Consider the following 21,009-nt stretch of genomic DNA (forward strand, 5'->3'; position numbering starts at 1 on the left):
ATTTTTAATCAGGCCTTAAGAAGATTACCACTAATATCTCTTGCACTTCTAGGGCCATATTGTATATTGCTGCTCTTACTTGCTAGTTTAATAATCTAGATTTTAAAGTCTAGTTTTATTTTTCTTCATAAATATACTTCATAAAGAAACAACCATAGAGTGATGTAAAAAAGTACACAGCAGGTGACTAATTAAAGGCTTGGAGGCTCGCTGGTTTGGACAAGCAGCCAGACAGAATAGAGGGGTGTGGCCTGGTTTGGGGTCAGGAAACAATCCAAAGTCTGCAATACTGGGCCGGCCCAGTGACGCAAGCAGGTAAGTGCGTGCGCTCTGCTGAGGCAGCCCGGGGTTCACCAGTTCAGATCCCGGGTGCACACCGACACGCCTCTTGTCAAGCCATGCTGTGGCGGCGTCCCATATAAAGTGGAGGAAGATGGGCATGGATGTTAGCCCAGGGCCAGTCTTCCTCAGCAAAAAAAAAAAAAAAAAAAGAAAGAAAAAAAGAGGAGGATTGGCAGATGTTAGCTCAGGGCCAATCTTTCTGACCAAGAAAAAAAAACAAAGTCTGCAATACTTGGTCAAAATCTATCAGCTCGTGGAGGAGAGGTGGGAATGGAAGAGGTGGCAGCAGCACTCAGGATACTCCCTCAGAGCCTTGTAGGCTAAGTCTGGCAGAAGGATTGCTTCCAGGTAATGTAACTTGTCTTTTTTTCTCCTTATGCTCCCGTATCAGCAATTTCACTGATTTCCAGAAGTTTCTCTTGGGATTTTTCTACAGAACAGGAAGCTATCTGACTGTAGGGTTATGTAGAAATGAACACAACAATAGAAAACTTTGACAAAGTAGAATAGAAGTTTAGAGAAATGGTGTGTTTTGTTGAAGAAATCCAGGCGCAGCCACTGGCATTCTCTCTGGCATCTTCATCAGTGAGTGGTAACATTTCTTAACCTGAGTTGGGATGGAAACTGAGTAGGTGACCTTAATTCTGATTTTAAAAAATGAAATCATTCTGCTGGATGTCTGGATAGACTAACCCTAGCAGGAATTTTTTGAAAATCGGAATCCTAAATCTGTTCATGAAAGAGTTGACTGCTTACTTCAAGAAAGGATGCTTCATTACTTCCTACAGGACATCTTAACCAGCTCCTTGAGGACTTGCAGGGTAGAGTTTGGGTTACTGAGATCACTCCTATTAGAATTCTCCTCTCTGTTCACCAGATGATTCCATCTAGCCCCGGCACAATGGCGTCTGCTTTATGTGAACGCTGGGTTCTCTTGGTAGCTTGAGAACTGATGCTGCAGCAGCTCTCCCCAGTGGGCACAAGGCCTAAGTCAACTGTGTTCTCACTGGGCTGTGGTATATGCTACCAGCAACTTGACTTTTCTGCTCAAGCAAAAAAAAATTTTTTCCCTAGCATTTTATTGCAATCACTGCTATAAAATTAAAACATATCTTTCATTTCTTCACTTGTAATAAATACATGAATTTTCCTGTCTCTTAGTAATTTGTACAAGGCCACCTAATCTAATTTTAAAATTTGCTTTTTATAAATTTAGTCTTTCAGTTTTCAGATTCGTTTATGTTACTGCTATTAAGGACTATTTCTTTTTAAATACCCGTATCCATACGTGTACCTGTTAATCACTTCTCAAGGGCCAGGCTCATTTAACATCAAGCTTGATAACATAATTTCTTTCTTTCTTCTTTTTTTTTTTTGAGGAAGATTGGCCTGCGCTAACATCTGTTGCCAATCTTCTTTTTTCTTTTCTTTTTTCTCCCCAAAGTGCCAGTACATAGTTGTGTATCATAGTTGTAGAGTTGTAGCTCTTCTATATGGGACGCTGCCTCAGCATGGCTTGATGAGCGGTGAGTAGGTCTGTGCCCAGGACCCAAACCGGCAAACCCTGGGCTGCTGAAGTGGAATGCAAGAACTTAAGCACTACGGCACCAGGTCAGCTCCTAATTTCTTAATTTCAGTAATTAGTTTGTTATTTCTCATCACATACTATGTTCCAATCTCTTTTTATTTTTTTTATCTCCATATCCTTTGAAATTCACAAATTATATCCCCCTAAATCTGAGTTTGCCTTTTAGATCTCTGCTGATTGAATCTCTTTATTTGAGAATAAAGGGAACACTCAATGATATTTGAGTTACACTAAAATCCTTTTCATTAGCTCAATTATTTCTTTACCATTCTTTTTGACCTCATCATATTTATTTTTGGCTATGACTACCTTTGCTGTTGTTATTATAAAAATAATAATTATAATGAATATTATCTGCATCACTTATTAGACATTTTACTAAATGCTAACGAATATTATCTGCACCATTTATTGAGCATTTTACTAAATTTATATACATCATCTCATTTCATACTAATCATTGCCCTATGAAATAGATCTCAAAGTCCTGTTTAACAAATAAAGAAACTGAGAATAAGAGGTTAACTAACCTACTCAAAGTCACCCAGGTAGAGCTTGCTTGACTCCAGGCTGTGTTGTCATCTACCACACTATACTCATGTACTGCTGCCACATTTGGTATGTGGAGTCTTCAAGTACTCCTGACTTACAAACATCAAACATAAACAGCCCATATCTGGCCACTCCTAACCAGCCCCAGCCTGTCTCTCCTCTTCTGTTGTCCCTATTGCCTGACTCTTGAAAGTCAATTTAAAACACTTAAGCCTGGCATTGAATGCGTATTCTCAGTGTTGAGAACAGAATAACCTTTAATAAAGGGAATGATGTAGTTAACAGTGGCAATCTACTTGCCAAAAATACTTTGTCTTCAACTTTCTGGAACTTTTTATATTGATATTGCTTACAATTCCATCATGTGAGTTTGTATTTATAGGGCTTTCTTTAAAAAATGAAAGTATTTCTGTGTTGTGTTATTCATATTATAAGGTAAATTACTTCAGTTGGATTGCTTTCCTCCCAATATGTCTCTTTGATATTGGTGAATGGGTCCTTAAAAGACAAGAAGCCTGGGAGAAAAGGTGACAAGTACCTAGGATCAGGCATGCACGATGAATGGGAAAAAACTCTTTCTTTTCCCACATTGTCCTCTGTTGCCAGAACACTAACTCAGTCTATCAGATTCTGGGTTAAATGGATTAGTATTGACTTCTGGTCCACATTTGAAAAATTCTGGGCAACTTATGGGCTATATTACTTAATTCTAGAGAGATAAATAAGAAAAAAGAAAATTGTAATATAATATAAATATGTGCTATAGTAGTGATACCGGCCCAACACTAGGTTGACATGCGGGAAGCCATATTGTAGAAAAGAAGCCCTATTGTAATTCTGAATGACCTCTGACAAACTAACCCAGCTGGATCTGCGCCCTCCAGGAGATCTAACTGCTCTGCAGATTTTATGACCCCTCCTTGTGCAAGTACCTCCCAGCTGCGATAAGATGATAACTTTGTTCTTTTGAGTTCCTTAGGAATGTGATGACCCCCGAACAGAGAGTCTATGCTGATAGCCAGCATCAATGAAAACTGAAAGATCTGGTGTGGCGACTCCCGGTCTGTAACACCAGAAGGTCAACATTCCTAACCCCCTCCCCTATCACCCACCAGCCTATATAACTGCTGTAAAATTTTGTGCCCCCTTAAGATGGTTCTTTCAGACATTAGTTGGCCATCTTCATCCTTGCTAGCAAACTCTAATAAACTGCCCTTTCTTTTCCACCTTGCCTCTTGACAATCGGCTTTTGTCTTGCAGTGAGCAGATAGTGCCCTTTGTGCAGTAACAATAGGGGTAAGATATTTTTGTGATGATTTTGTGGGAACATTACCACCATTTAAAAAAGAGCGTTGTTGGGGCTAGCTCAGTGGCACAGCAGTTAAGTGCACACGCTCCACTTCGGCAGCCCAGGGTTCGCAGGTTCAGATCCTGGGCGCACACAGACACACCGCTTGTCAAGCCATGCTGTGGTAGCATCCCATGTAAAGTAGAGGAATATGGGTACAGATGTTAGCCCAGGGCCAATCTTCCTCAGCAAAAAAAAAAAAAAAGGAGGATTGGCATTGGATGTTAGCTCAGGGCTGATCTTCCTCACAAAAAAATGAATAAATAAATAAATAAATAAGAGCATTGTTTCTACAAAGAAATAACCTTTGAGTTCCAAATAAATACTGTACCAATGAACTGTATGGCATTCTCTGTTGAAATATGATGGACTACCCTTTTAAAAAATATCTCCTGGGATCATTTTAAAATATAAAATATGTCTAATTTAAAAAATAAACATCATATATTTAAATAAACATTATCAAATTCTCCATATTAATTTTCCTATATATATATGCATATTGTTTGATTTTCAATTCTTGCTAATTATGTTAATTAATCACCATATAACTCACAGGATGGTTGGCCTATGCTGAATTATAATTTGCACTGTTGAATTTAACAGACAAATCACATTTTTCTGAACCAATGAACAGCAGAGAATATTAGTTTCATAGAAAAAATAAAAGTTGATCCTTAAATTTTTGCCAAGAGTAAAATAGATGAATCACATTTAAGCTGGGATGAAGAGAATGCAATAGGCATGAAAGGGTGCACTGGCTACATAGTTAAATTCTGTTTTGAGGGAAAAACCCTTGAGAAATCATCCACTGATTAAATAGAAATCATGTCTGCACGTGTCTTTTCCTGCTCTTATTAAATATAGACTCTACTTTCAAATTTCCTAGTATACTTAAAATATTCTTAGAAAGATAATAACTTAATAGGCATTGCTCTACAGATGCTTTCAAAGTGAGTTACTAAGGAGATTTTTTTAAAATTACTAAGAATTGTTTACAGCTATCAGTGCAAAAGGTTTGAGAAATTCAGGGAGGCAATGCCCTTTAAAATGTGGAATGTGTAGTTTAAAAAAAACTCCACTAATACTGAATTAGATTCCATCAAAGCTTCTTAATATCTTCACAGGAATTTCAGGAATATAGAAGTACAGCACCTGCTCCATATGTCTGAGGCTTTGGATTTAATCTCAGTTATCTCAAATTTGAAAACCAGATTAGCTCCAAAGAATACTTCCCATGACTTAGTGGCTACATGAACTTGGGTAAATTACTTAACCTTTCTATATATCCTGGTTCTCTCATATGCTAAATGATTTTTTTCAAGAATTAGATTTAATGTATTAAAGCACATAGCTCAATAGCAAGCCTTTAATTGGCATCTTGTTATTGAAATCAGGAAGGAAAGAATGGAAATATAAGCTAAATATCCCTAATTAAAAAGAGAGAGATGCTGTTGAAAATTTTAATCTAAGGAACTGTTAGTATGGAAATTAATGATAACTAAATCTGTATATGCCCTTGACTGAAAAAGAATCCTCTGTAATTTTCTCTTTGACCCATGACAGAGCAAGACCAAGCTAGGGATGATGGGGAAAAGATGTTGTATCTTAATGATTTGATTACATTTTTGGTTCAGCTGCATGCATAACTCCAGCAGGGCCTGGGAAAAAAAACCCAGAGTTTTAAGTAGGTCTGGAAGGGCCAGAGAATTGCATTTCCAAAAGTTTTCAGGTGATCTTCCTGCTACTGGTCTGGGACTAACTTTGAAAAACACTACCTTAGAGAATACCTAGGAAATTAAATTGCTTACTATAATTAGTCTTTTGCCAAGACTTAAGTTTTTCTAACCTAAAATAATTGGTGTCAAAGTTATTGGAATGAAATCAAAACTTGTTTTTCTGAAAAAAAATTTTGAGTCATGTCTATAGTATTCCTTTGGTCTGTCCTCCTATAACAAATTTCTGCCAGGTATCCATAACAAGAATCATTGGTATTATACCTAAGGAACTTGTTTTTATCGTATGAAGAATGCAAATCATACAATTGACTCAGTTTCCCTTTCTGCCTTTGCTGCTCATTAGGAAGCTCTCGGTCAAACTATATGCCCCACATGTAGCAGGTGTGTAGAAGCTCACACTGCGCATTTTGTTCACAAACTTTACTTCTGGTGTTACCTTGTTTTGTCTTGACTTCGTTTTTCCCTTGATACTCATTTCTTCATTGACAATATTATTGAGAGTATTATATGTATTTTTTAAAAAATATCTACATTCCTTCCTGAAGTATAGTGGGACATAAACAAACAAAACAAATTTGTGTCATCTGAAGACATGTTTACAGACGTTTTAATATCCTATTTTATTAGGACTTTATGCCTTGGTCTTTGGATTATATAAAATGAATAGCTGAGAGATTAGAGCATAACAGATGCCACAAAAGATCAGGTCCACCTATTTAGCCCTAGGCAGAAATACCAAACAAGTGCTTGGGAAGGCAGAGATATCACTTCTGATATCAAGTTCAAAAGGGTAGGGATGTATCTGAAATATTATATCATTACAGAACTATTTTCTACGATATTCGCTGAACCTATTTGAAGCTATTTACATTCTCATTTTAGAGAAAAATTTCTAGAAGTTTAGAACCCGCAGAGAAAAGCAAGGCTATTTTCGCTTGTCTTAAATTTACCTTTCTCTTGGCTTTAGACCTGTGTCATTTGCAGTACACTAGAATTCTGTGATGGACAGTTCTATAGTCACCATGTCAGTACTTATGTAATTTGGGGAAGAGATTGGTGGTTTGGAAGATGATACTGATGTAAGAACCTCTGCCTCCTTTGGGTTGTATAGTGGAGAAACTAGAAACCTATGCTACCTACCACCTGTGTATACCCCACATAACCAGTTACAGTTTATTTAACGAATCCTGACTGTACTGAAGAATGGAATATGAGAGGGAGAAACTGAAGGTTTAGTAGGTAAGGACAAAATAGACCTAAGTATATAAAAATCCAGACTGCTTTTCTCTAACACACAGATACACAGACCACAAATATTACTTGATTTCAATGATTAAATCACTAAGTCAGAGAGCACATAATAACTAAATGCTATGAGTAAGTTTTACTATTTTCATTCTTTTATTAAAGCTGAAATAAGTACACCAGGACAAAGTCTTTTCACAATTTTGGCCATGAATAATCTCATGAAACTAAAAACGTTTTTAAAATATAAAGGCAATGAAGGGCAAGAACAACGAAATAACACTCATACTTTAACTTATTTGCAAAAAGTAGTTCAAAAAGATTCTGACTAAAAACCTTTTGAACTCCTTACAACACCTCATGAATATGTATTTTGTTCTAATAACTCATTAGTAAACCACATTCAACTAGAATATTAAAAAATAAAAAAATTCTATATGTAGGAAACCCATAAGAAGATAATAGAAGTTCTTCCTAAACATTTTTGAGGGTGTTAGGACATTTATAGATTTTATAAAATGAAAAATTCTAAAAGATTTGTTCTTCAGACCATTTCTGAATTTTATTTCTTTAATCTCCTACCTAATATAACCATTTTTTTAATAAGGCAAATTCCATACCTAAAAGTTGGTATGTAAACACATTATAAATTTTAGCATTTAATAATATTATGGGGCCATCGCATTATATGTTTGTGTCTGACTAATCTGCATTCAGCAGTTTAAGAGAATCTAATGGTTTCATATGATTAATTGATCATTTTACAACTTTTAAAAAGAAAAATGTCTTGCCTTCAAATGGTAATCTTGTTCCAGTCTGGAATCTGATCCGGCTACCTGTTTGTATTTGTTAATTTTCATTTGGCGATTTCTCTCCTCTATATCCATAGCACCTATCGAGTAGAAAAAAACCCATAAAATTAATGTTCAGTTCTTATCTGAGCCCTACTTACAGGATGTATAAAAGAAGAAATGCTAGGCTGATATATTACCTTCATTCAAGGTAGTATACCCAAATTAAACGTCATATTATTTTTTAGATTTATTTAAAGTATGCAATTTGGTGAATAAAAGCATGATTATTAAATATGTAAAATAATTTTAATCTGAATAAAATCTAAACAAATTTAAACAGAAGACAACAAATCTTTGTTAGATAGAAAACATTTTCTGGTACATGTACGTCCAGGAGAATATATTTGACAGCACATAAATTTGACAATAGTAATATTATAAGAACTTTGATTTGTAATTCATCAAGATTTGATTTATTTACTGGAAAAAAATTATGTCTAATTAGTTTCAAATACAATTTTACATTTGCATTTAGAAACTATTATCACAAAATTAGCCCATGTATGAAAGCAGGTTGTCCCAGCATACATGTAGAGGCAGTTATCAAGATCTTTTGAACTTGCATTTTCTAGAGCTAGGATCAAGAAAGAGGTACTTGGAAAATACTTCTGAGAACATACCATACCACTAAAGGCACAAATTATTACTGAAATCATTTCAGAAAAAAAAAAAGAAAAGAATGTAGGGGGTGAAAAGTGAGATGATAAGGCTATCACAAAATGAGATCAATGTTCTCTATAACAGGTGCTACCTCAAAACACACCACTTATAGATATCAAGAGGGTCTTGAAAAACTTTGTTTAGAACAAGAACTAAATTCATGTAGCAAATCTTAGCAAACATGAAAAAGTGCTTTAAAAGTATATTTATGAATTTTATTGAAGAGACTTTATAAGAAAATTGCATTTCTCATGCATAATGGAAAAACAAAATATCTATTGTACAAACTGGGAAAAACAATCATAGCTTAGCGGGCTCAAGGGGGTATCTATAACACAATGTTGTCATGTAAATTCACAAGCACTGGGTGTTGGTAGAAATGTAAACACACACATACATACCCCTTGCTTAAGACCATAACTTTACAACTGCAGTAAAGATATCTAGTCACAAGTGTACCTATTCAAAAATAGGTATTTTAATACTTATCTTGAAGAAAATATCCCTGTAAATCTGATAACTCTTGTTAGTAAAAAATTTTAAGTAAAAATTGATTAATTAAAATAACATAAAAAGGGAAGAAAAAATTTCAAAAAGGAGTAAGAAAATTTTGAATAAAAGAATGTATAAAGAGCTTACATTATATGACCTCTAAGTATAACAGCAAATTTAAATCAACTCTTCAATAAAGTGAGGCAATTTGTTTGAGTCAAAATTTAAGTATGATTTGATTAATTGATTCTGTGCCAAATTATAAAATGGGGAAAATAAATATAATGTTAATATAAATTGAATGATATACAAAATCAAGTGAGTGCCTCCATGATATGAATGTGAAATACAGTCAAGTATAAATGTCTATTAGTCTATTAAAATACAATTTTGGAATTGTTTGTACCTCAAGAGATATTCTCAGGTAAATATGTTTATTTTCTCCAAGGGCAAGGGAACAAAAAAGGTATCCCAGCATCAAAAAATTAGCTAAATTGACTGTTTGGAAAGTTTCTTTAAAAAAGTTTCATTTTGATATCATAGTAGCAAAATAGTATTTTAAATATGAATAGCACTAACAGACAAAGAATTTTAAACACATTTTATATATACATATATATATAAATACATATATACACATACATATAGATATATACACATACATACATAGATATGCATTTTCTAATATTTAGATTATTTTCTGGACATCAACTCCCTATGTAGCTACACTAAATTCTTTCTAATTACTAGGTAGTAATGGGATATATACTGGCAGAAGTTGCCAAATTTTTGCCTGATAGTAAATATCTTAAGCTTTGCAGACGGTACGGTCTCAGCTGCAACTCTGCCATTGTAACATGAAGGGAGCTACAGACAATGCATTCAAAAATGAATGTGGCTATTCTAATAAAACCTTATTTACAAAAAAGCAGTGGGCTGGATTTGGTCCATGGGCCATAGTTTGCCTGTGTTAAAGCATATTGGTTTAATATTGCCTTGCAAAGGAGCCTTTCTCCTTAGTAATGGTTTAAAGATTTTGTAGAATCAGGTTTATGGAACATCCTTTATATTTAACAGATCACTGGAGGGATCTAAGAAGGATATCAATCTGTATTTGCTATAAGCAAACAAAGATGCAAATAGAGAGAGTGATACCACCATTTAAATATGTTATCAACTAAATTCCAGTTGCAAACACATCTCTTATCTCCAGACTCAATCATCATCTATAGATGGTCCCTAAATGGAAAAATTCTTTGTTAGATTCTTAACCAATGAAACCTCAAGGGACCATCTTAGCGGATACACAGTCAACAAACTTGGGGTAAATATACTTTTAACTTATAATTTTAAATTCTCCTAGGAGGCTAATCCTTAGGACAAACAGTAACCAGACATGCCTCTCTCTCAAATTATTTGGCTCATACGAAGTCTTCCATTCCTTTCTACATTTTTATCAATCTAGTCTTACAAAAAAAAAAAACAAAAAAAAAACCAAACACTCCACAGATAATAGCATCCTTAGAGAGGTAAGTATCCTAGTGATAAAGAGATCCACCGTAGGGGATTCTTCACCAGCAAGTTGACTTTTCTTTGCTGGTCCTTTTCTCTAAGGAAAATAACTCAGAAATAATATTTTCAATAGATTATTTCGGTTTCAACCAAGCTCAGTCTTTTATTTTCTTTCCCCATGGAATGAAAAACAATTTAGAGGAATCAATGCAAGTAGAAGAGCTGCTGTTCACTATCTGCTTGGGGAACAGAACATGTAATTTCTAAACATTCTTTCCACTCTGATGTCCAATGCTGTACTCTATAAAAGGAAAATAAGTGAAAGTGTTAAAGAGGCAGCTTTTGTTCAATCTTCTCTCTCTCTTTCAGATTTACACTACAAATCTGCATATAAACAGTGAAAATTCTGCAATAAAGAATAATTATTTGATCACAGAAATCACCCCCCCCCCACCTATTACCTGTTAATGTCTCGCTGAAATATTCTCAAAAATACATTTGGGGAAATGCTGGCTTTAGAAGGAAAATTTATCTAGGAATCTCTAAGATTCATACTCTTAAATGTGAAGACACTATGCTTATTACAGAAGACATCTTAGTGGTTTGATTTGATTTTGTAATTTGAGTATGCTGAAAAAATTAGTCATTATATGTTCAAAATCAAATAGAATATCAAAGCATTTTCAAATTATAATAAAAGTTGATTAAGAGGTTAATGGGACAATCAGTTTTCTTGGACAAACACATTTACAACAAAAGTTTACATATGTTTGTGTCTATTTACTGAAGAGATAATCTAAGTGTATTAAACTATAATATTCAAACTGTCTCTAATTCTTTTTGGTGTAAGGTAATTCATTAACTAAGTAAACTAAGAAAATATGACTTCTAGTTTCATTAATATCTTGTTTCATAAATAAGAGGGTTGATTTAAATTATGCTGGAAGTAGCCCTGTTTTGGACATGTGTAAACAAATCCTCCTGAATACCATCAATTTTGGAATTTCTATTTGACAAATGACATTTTTATCAAAGCTTGTCTCATTGATTTTCCCAATAATGCATTTAAATTATACAAGGGGTTTTTTTCCACTCTAAAAATTTTAAGGCAGAGAACAAAAAGAAAAGTCAAGTGTAGATGTACTGGAATTCATAAATAGCTCAAAGTATTTGTTTTTCTCAAATTGGGAGCTCCTGGTCCATTCTCAGTCACTTAATTTTAAAAACCCAATATTTTGTTGATCCTGATTTAATGTGTTTCCTAAAATGATATCACATATTCTGTAAGCTATTTATTTTGATATAAGCCATTTAAGAAGTTTACTTGTTCTTAAATCAATAAACTAATTTTTGTGATTATTTTGAACTTAAAAAAGACTACTTAATGTGTTCAGAAAGTTAAAATCTTATTTACAATGTTGGTATGGCAATCAAGTTAAAAAAAGTTAAGTTATAAGTGGTGGTGTATCCAGAGATGTAGCTAAAATGGCCAGATTAATTGGCAGTAGGGCATTCAGTGATTTTTGTAGTGCACTTCAAACAGTAATAGTTTTAAGTTTGGTTTGCCAAACACACATACACACACCACACACACACATGCACACACAACTCTTGGGGTCCCAACACAGCTTCATACTCCAAACTTCTATGACTGAAGTAGGGACACAAGTTTGGCAGTAACGCAATTCACAATGCAGCTGAACAGTGATCAGAATATGACACAGCTGCCGACTCAGTGATCCATTTGTGATCTTAAATGAAATGCTCAAATCTGGGGGTCTTAAGAGGGAAAACTCTTAAGCCCAATATCAAAGCTCAAAGAAAGAACCCCAAAACTCAGGAAAAAATGAGAGACCGTATGATTACAGACATCATGGAATTCTAAGATTATTAATCTTATTTAAATCCAGAAACTGCATCGGTTTGTTCCCCAAATTCTTATGGCTAATTTAATACTTTTTAAGCATCCTTCCTCCTCCCCACCCTATCTCTTTCTTTTATATCTATATAAATATTTGGCTTCAGGTTAAAAAAAGTCTTCTTTAATTGAGATTAAAAAAATTTCACTAAGTGGCTGTTTCTGGAGGATTTCTGATAAAAATAATCACATCTGTAATTCCTTTTTGATTATTATATGTCTTCACAAAACTAAGATGTACCTTTAAATAATCTGAGGCCAGAAAACAAATTTATATTGTTCATATTTTTAACAAAATAATATACCAAGAACTTGTGGAATGATCATTAAACGTCTGCATTTTATAATTGGATTTATTCTAAATTTTATCCTTTTAGAAGGTACATGTTAAATTTGTTTTCCAGTTAAATTTAAGAATTAAAGGTATCTGTGCAATATCATTTTAATTAATAGTGAAGCATTACTAAGAAAACTGTTTTCTGTTGAACCTATCCAAATAATTTAAACAACATAGATAAAGTATAGCTTTAACATGTCTAATTGATTTTCAAAAAATATGTATAGAGATATAATAAATGTAATCTGAATATAAAACAAAATGTTATCTAAAGCATTTCTCTAATTGAGGCTAAAGAAGTATATTACTTACATAGTAGAAACATATTTTTCAAATTAACTATATTTTGCCAAACCACTGAGGAGAGGAAAAAAAATTACTTTTGATAACTATCTTATTGAATCTTAGTTTACAAACTTTTCTTCTAAGAAAATATAAACAATGTGGAAGAGGCATAAAACAAAAGAAGATTACAGACAATAATGATGAGAGTGACAGAAATAACATACTCCAAATGAACAAAATTAAAGGTCCAAATTTATGTAATCTCTAAATGCTACAATCACCATTTAAGTATGTACCAAATTAAGAGCAATAAAGAAAAAGGTATAATCAATGTATGGTGCTATTTGCTCACTTCAAGGTGAAAATTACACAGCAGAAAGCATGGCTATTTATGTTTATTTTTTGATTCAGTAGCACAGACTACAAAAACAAATTATTGATGTCTTTCACTAGTCAAAGGAGTAAGAATAGAAATTATTAAAATGACTCTTGAGATAAATAAGAATATGTAATATTTTGTCACGTTATAATTTTATTTTCAAAGGCAGTGCAATTCAAAAAAAATATTGTCCTTGATTTTACTGAATATTTTAACTATTCTTACAATATATAATAACTGTGAAAAAACTTACTTTTCAGATTGACAGTCATATACTAGCCATGGACAAAAAATTAATGTTCATTTATATGAATGTTTTCCAAAGTACCTGATGTACAACAATAAAAATTACTGAAAAATACAACATATTTGGTACTGTGTATCAAAAGGCTTTACAACGGTCATATTTTTGAAAGTGAAATTCCACTTCCTGGGATCTTTCCTAAAGAAATAAATCAACATGCAAAGACGTACATTCAAGTATATTCATTGCACCGTTGTTGTGAAGCCCTGGGAAAAGAAACTCTAAACGTCCAACAATAGGGGATTAGTTAACTGCATTTATGGTATATCTACAGAATACTACTGATCCATGAAAAATGATGAATATGGTTTGCACTGCAATTAGGAATTATAAAATAGATTAAATGGTAGATATAGTACTATAGTTTATAAACTATAATTTAAAAAACTATATATATTCATAAAAACAAATATGCACATAACCTATACACAAGACAGAGATGGAATGAAAAAGATTTAAGATTTATACATCAGAGTGTTAGCAGTTATCACTAGTTATTGGAAGTAAGTATAAGTGCTATTGTTTTTTCATTTGGAAATATATAGTTTATAAAATATCCACAATGACTATACATTAAACAGAAGAAAAATGTTATTTTTATTTATTTATTTATTTTTGTTGTTGTTGTTGTTGTTGTTTTTTGTGAGGAAGATCAGCCCTGAGCTAACATCCGTGCTAATCCTCCTCATTTTTGTTTTTGCTGAGGAAGACCGGTTCTGAGCTAACATCTATTGCCGATCCTCCTCCTTTTTTTTTTTCCCCCAAAGCCCCAGTAGATAGTTGTAGGTCATAGTTGCACATCCTTCTAGTTGCTGTAGAAGGGGCACGGCCTCAGCATGGCTGGAGAAGCAGTGCGTCAGTGCGCGCCCAGGATCTGAACCCCGGCCGCCAGTAGCGGAGCACACGCACTTAACCACTAAGCCACGGGGCTGGCCCCGAAAAATGTTATTTTTAAAAAAACACAAAGTAAAACGTTTATGTAAAAAAGGAGAAATTATCCAGTTGGAAAACCTTGTATTTTTGTCATGATTTGATAAAAATGCTTTGGAAATAAATGTTAAATAATTTTTAAAATGCAAATGTGCAATTATTCAATACTTAATTTATCTTAGGGACTTATATTTATTTGTTAAATAAAAGCATTTGGGTGCATTGACTGAAAGTGGTATATAATAAGAAATACTTCCAAATGCAATAAAGTGTAGATCTTTCCAATTTTTATGAATATTAATACATAAAGTGATCTGGCATGTTTTAAAATTTTCCACATTATTTTTTTCAAATGTGGGACTTAAACTACACAACAAAAGTTTTAAAAGTTACTTTAAAATGATTTTTCGCAATCACTTGCCTATATTGAATTTTCTGATATTTTTTATACTAAAACTTTATTATATAATAGAACCTCATAAAAAGTACACTTTTGTTAGCTGAATTATTTGTTAAAAATAGATGTGATGCAGAGAATAACAAATATTGTAACAATTTAAATTGAGAAAAGGCATGGAAATAATTATTGTAAAAAAATGATAAATTATGTACCAAATTACTTCCATATTAGTACTGGGTCAAACAGAAGCATTTTCTTTTAAAGTGTAAACAAACGTAATCTTAACTGTGCAACTAAGATACACAAGCTTTGAGAAACACTTCCAAATCAATCAATTTTGAGCATTTTTCTACCATGATCACTACGAACTGACACATTTGAAATGAAAGAAAAGATAATTTGATTTTGTTTATAATGTGTTTGCTTATAAAATGATCTTTCCTTTGCTCCAGGAATGTAGAAAAACGGAACTTCATATGTGCTTATGTGAAATACAGAAGTAAATGAAATATGAAAGCTCTAGAAACTTATAAAACTGTTGTACTACCTTGAGGCTCGTAGTTATGACCTATATTCTTTTGATTTATGTTCTAAACCTTAACAATCTATTTTAGATATTTAGGTTACCTGTTACTCTCTCTGTGTACTTGTCTGTTGTTTCTCTATTAACTCCCTGCCATCTTCACTAAATAATACTTTGGAGAAGATGCTATAGACAAATTTCACAGGCTCCTTTCACTATAGTCAAAATAAACTGATATTCAAACTACTTTAGGACATAACTTATTAGGAGTGACCTAGTGATCTAAAGAAATAAAGTATATCTGTTTTTGACATCTAAATTCCAGAACGAACAGATTTACTGAGATTTTATCATTCAGAGGACTTGGATTTTAGCACCATTTTAGGCTTCAACATTTAAAATCAGGATGTAGTTGGTTCATGGGGAAGATCAGGGTTTTGTGCATGGAGAGTGCAGTGGAGGTAACCATTACAGAGCTGATGGGGCTTTGGAACTGCCCAGATTTAGGGTAACGGGTATATTTATGATATATAGGATTGAAGAAAATCTTAAAAACAGCACTGGTTTAAAAGATGCTTACAAGACTTGGGTTTGAGTCTTGATTTCACAAGATCTATAACAGTAAGCACTTCATTTCATCTTTATGGGCATATAATTCATCATCTGTAAAATGAATAGTTTTGGACCAGATACAATTTATGATTCCTTCTGCTATATAACTCTCCAGTTGGTTAATTTTGAAGCCAAATGATGCCTAAGTGTTCTTTTATATTGCCATACCTATTTCATTAATAATAGATAAAGTTTTCTAGAAATTCTTACTCTGAATCATGCAAAATGTTGACTGCATTTTAAAAGAAGGATTTATTAACCCAAAGAAACCTCTGATTAAGGAAATGCAAGGTAAAAATAGGTTTTGATCACTGAGTTCTCTGCACTTACTCCAACTAAAACCCTTCCAATCCCCTAGTCTGAGCTAGTTCTTATACTGGGTCTCCCAAGAGTAAAATCTGGAAGATGTGGAATTAACATTCTAGTCATCAGTTATTCATCACCACTTTAAATTTTGTAAGTGGGCCCCACTATATCTAGTATAAAAACAATGGGTTTTTACATGACTTGAGCTCTTGTGCTTGTACAAATGAGCCTTTTATATTTGTGCTATAAAGCAAGAATACCTAAACGTGGAGAGCCTCTTACTGTATCTCCAATATTGAGTCAAGTGCAACATGTTATTTGCTCACCACTAGTTCATTTAATAAGAACTTCCTCTGCTTGGGGCTCTCTTACTTCATGGTGACTTTACTCAAAGAAAAACATTACTGAGTAATGTGTCTAAGTTAAGTTTGATAATGTGAAACTTATGTCTCGAAGGTTACCAAAAATGGCCTATTCGCCAAATCCAGTGATTATTCCTCGGCACCATTCTACCGGACCTCAATGCAGCATTTTATACTATCATTGATCTTCTTTCCTTCAACTGTTTGGTGCAGCACTTTTCTGAAACTCCTTCAGTTCACTCTTTAGCAGACTATTTTATTGGCTCATCTTTCTCAGCCCATCTTTCAAATATATACATTTCCTAAAGTGTTGTTATTAACTTTCTTTTCTATCCTATCCCTAAGTGATTTTAGCTAAGTCCATAGCTTCAATTGTCACTTCAATGCTGAAGGCTCCTACCTTCAGCTCCTACCTTTTCTGTAAGCTTAAGACTCACAGTTTTAGCTGTCTCCTACCTAGCCATCCCCAAATGGATACCCCATCAGCACCTAAAACTCAGCTTGTCCAAAACAGAAGTTAAAATTACTTCTCAGATATGTTCTTCTTCCTTTACTTATTATCAATGAATATCTAGAGTATCCAGAATCTATTTCTTTGTTAACTGCCTTGCCTGTTCTTAGAACTGCCTGTCAACCCTAAATCCTTTTCTTGATCTTTCTTGGTTCATTGACCACTGCTTTAGACTCAAAGCTTTAGTCTTTTCTTTGTTTTCTAGCTCATCCACTATTGCCATCTCTTCTCTCTGTGTTCTGAAGCTGTAAGCCAACCCCACCCATTACCATGCCCCACTGGAACTCTATTTTGGGAGGGTACTTGGCTTTTAATTTCTTTGGGATGTGTTAGGTTAAGTGAAATTTTCGATTAGCAAATATTTAGTACTATTTGGGTAATAGATAAAAAAATTCATTTAGGTGCAATATGTAGGTGCAAAGTTCTATGACATTTGACAAATGTGTATAGTCACGCAACCGCCCCACAATCAAGATACTGAATATTTCTATCACTCTAAAAACTTCCCTGGTGCTGCTTTGTTGTCAATCCCCTCCTCGCCAGCCCAGATAACCACTGATCAGATTTCTGTCTGGCTTTTTATTTTTGTTCAATAATGTTTTTAGACTAAAATTTTACTTGATTGAGGCATAGAAAATTAAATGTAACAAAGGTTTAAAAAGTACACAGTTAAAATCTGATGTTCTAGAATTTGATACTAATGTTCCTGCACAATTAAGTTATTAACATTAATAATACTTTGTACATGCCAGGAATTGTGCTAAGAGCTTTGCATGTATTATGATTATGTCACTTAATTAGAACAACTGTATGTGATAGGACTTACTATTTTCTCAATTTTACTTAGAAAATTTGTACAAGGTCATATAACTAGTAGGTGGCTGAGACTGGTCTGTCCTCTAACACTTATGATCTGAAATAATTTAGTCATGAAATGACTTTCTGTTCTCTTGTCTCTCTCTCTTTCTCACACACACACACACACACACACACACACACACACACACCACTCTTGTTTAATTCTTTTGTCTTTTTCCAATGTCCTCCCTTTTAACATTTCCCCCTTTTTCTTTTCTAGCTGCATCTCCTTTTTGGCTAACTTTTTTTGGTAATGCTTCAACTTATTTCTCTATGAGCCCAATTTTAGACTATAATATAGTCGTTTTTAATCTGTAGTCTTCATTTTAGAGATGTAATCTTCTTTTTAGAGATTGCTTCTGATTCTCATGCCTTTACTTTGGTCTATCAACCTCCTTCACATTTTGCATGACCTTATAATCTGTAACTATGTTCTCTCCCATCAGTTATGTCACATAATTAATTAATCCAGTTACTTTTACTTATTATCATTTTGCTTTCCATTAAACTTTGCCTTTCCCACTATTAGTTCCTTTCCTAATCCTTACCCTCATAGCTCATACCCCATCCCCTCATGCCTTTATACAGGCTGATAAAAAGAAACTGTCATCTGTCAAGTAACATCCTTCTTTTCAGTTAAATTATAACCTAATTTAAATTCCCTTGGAAATTATCTCCAACACAGCGTTATTCATACCAACTTACACCCTTTCATATGAAACCTATTTATTTTTCATGCCAACCCTTTTGTATTACAGTATTTTCATTATAGATATAAAAGTATAGAGCTTTAAATTAGCAAAGAGGAAGCAAGTGATCTGAAAACAATCATAACTTATTTTTACCATGTCCTAATGAGTACTTACTAAGTATTGTGTACACGTTAATATTCATGAAATAACTTGATTACTAACTTATTACATATGTATTCTTTCCTTTCAACTGAATTTAAAAAATATATTTTAATCATAACTACCATCCAGAGCTACAGTTTTTCATTCATCTCCCTGAAAATCTTAAATATTTAAAACTCTCTCACCCATCACTGACACTTAAATGCCTTTTCAGAAAAAAATTTTATAGTAAAAATTATTCTCCTGAACTTTAAATGTCCTTACCTTATCTTCTGTTTATTGATTCTAATTACATACATATCTCTTGGCTCCTTTGCATAGCTGGTTTCTTCTTACTCTTCTGGTTTAGTTCAAATATCACCACTACGGACAAGACTTCCTGGATTATCCCATCTAAAATAAATCCTTTCCCATCCCAGTCGCACTAGGTTACATAAGGTTTTTCAATAGCACTTATAACTATCTAAACTTATCTTGGTTAGTGACTATTTTCTCTCCCAAGAATATAATTTCCATAACGGGAGAGATCTTGTCTGTCTTTGTCACTGTTATGTTCCCAATACCTAGAATAAACCCTGGCATATAATAAATGTTTAGCAGATATTTGTCTAACAAATGAATTTTTAGGACGTGAAGTACCTTTATATCACCGAAGTAAGAATTTCAGGAATAATCTCTTCTTGATAAAAGCCAGTCGTGTTATATGATAGTTTAATATGCCATTATGATACCTAAAGAATGATTTGAGTCTAGCAGAGTCAATCTTGCAGATTATTTGGCTTTTTTATAAGGAGATTTTGATAGTTTCTGCTTTGGATTTTTATTCATATCTTAATAGAGACTTATTTTCATGATTTACACATTAAACCTAGAATTTACTACAATTCTGAGCACAAAATATATATTTTGGGTTATAAAAATATTAAGAGACGGAATTTGAATAGTTTGAATAATTCATGATATGTATTAATTTTAAAAATATCCTTTTGGCTACCTGCAAGACACTTTACAAAAAATTTCTCTGATCTTTAAAACAACACTTCAATCTTGTATGAGAAAAGTGGTAGCTCATGGTTTTTTGTTTGTTTTCTTTGTTTGTACTTATTTGCTTACTCTCAAAATGGAAAGTTTTTCATTTTGGCTAGTCATTTGTTTTTAATCTTTTGTTGATTGAAAGTATACGCATACACACGTGCACGCAAGCACACCCACACTCACACAAATTATCAGCTCTCTTTTATCAATGAGTAAAATGGAACTCGAAGAGGTTAAAATTCCTAAGATCACATAGGCCTTCAAATCTCATACTTGACCGCTACAACAACATGCTTCCTTATAGGGCAAAAGAGAATAAAACATTATTTGTTTCTTTGTTCCTTAAAGGAAGCATGATTATTTGTTTTTTAAAAATATCTAAAATTAAGTAGTCTGTCTTGTTTCTAGTGCTAGAGATGAACAACTAAACTGGTCAATCAGTATAGTCCAATGCTCAGCTCTACTATTAAAAATTTTTTTCTATTTTTAAACAGTCCTAGAGATGGGTATATTATCTGAACTCCTTACTAGTTCATTGTTTATAGATTATTGATATATTAAACTTAGAGTCAAAACCCTATTGCAAAACCCATGATTTTGATAATAACAAACATAAAACATAAGTAAAGAGCTAAAAAATAAATATATCTGTCTGAAAAAATAACCTTTGGTGTAATTTGTTTTAGTAGTAATAATTAATGAGCTATCAGTTTTTTTCAAATTACAAAAAATATAGAAAAAATTGTTTCTAATTTCTATGTCAATAAAATTATTCAATTAAATGGCAGCATATGTATCATAATTTATTTATTCATTCCCCCACTATTTAACATTCATGGTAACATCCTTTTCATTGCTACCAATAATGCTTTAGTGAAACTTTTGTACATGCATTTTTACCTGGATCTCTATTTCCACCAGGTCAAAAGTCTGTCAATATTTTTAAGGCTCTTGATTTATATTGAAAAATTGCTTTCTAGAAAGATGATACTAAATTATGTTGCCACTCTTTTTCCACACTCTCACTAGCATTAAAATGTTGTTTTTTAAATAGGTAAAACAT

The 21,009-nt window shown here is 33.0% G+C and overlaps 1 protein-coding gene across 8 annotated transcripts in view; it reads right to left on the minus strand.

Moving 5' to 3' along the window:
- Positions 1-21,009, minus strand: part of RIMS2 (regulating synaptic membrane exocytosis 2) — a 617,446-nt gene that overhangs the window by 155,350 nt on the left and 441,087 nt on the right. For all 8 annotated transcript variants that reach the window (XM_087447558.1, XM_014788104.2, XM_087447555.1 and 5 more), the window contains one exon: positions 7,606-7,706. In XM_087447558.1, coding sequence (XP_087303684.1) covers positions 7,606-7,706 — 101 coding nt within the window. The remainder of the gene's footprint in view (positions 1-7,605; positions 7,707-21,009) is intronic.

Source organism: Ceratotherium simum, chromosome 23 (genome assembly GCF_057802395.1).
Source record: "Ceratotherium simum simum isolate JZ-2026a chromosome 23, ASM5780239v1, whole genome shotgun sequence".
In the NCBI taxonomy this organism is placed as follows: domain Eukaryota; kingdom Metazoa; phylum Chordata; class Mammalia; order Perissodactyla; family Rhinocerotidae; genus Ceratotherium; species Ceratotherium simum.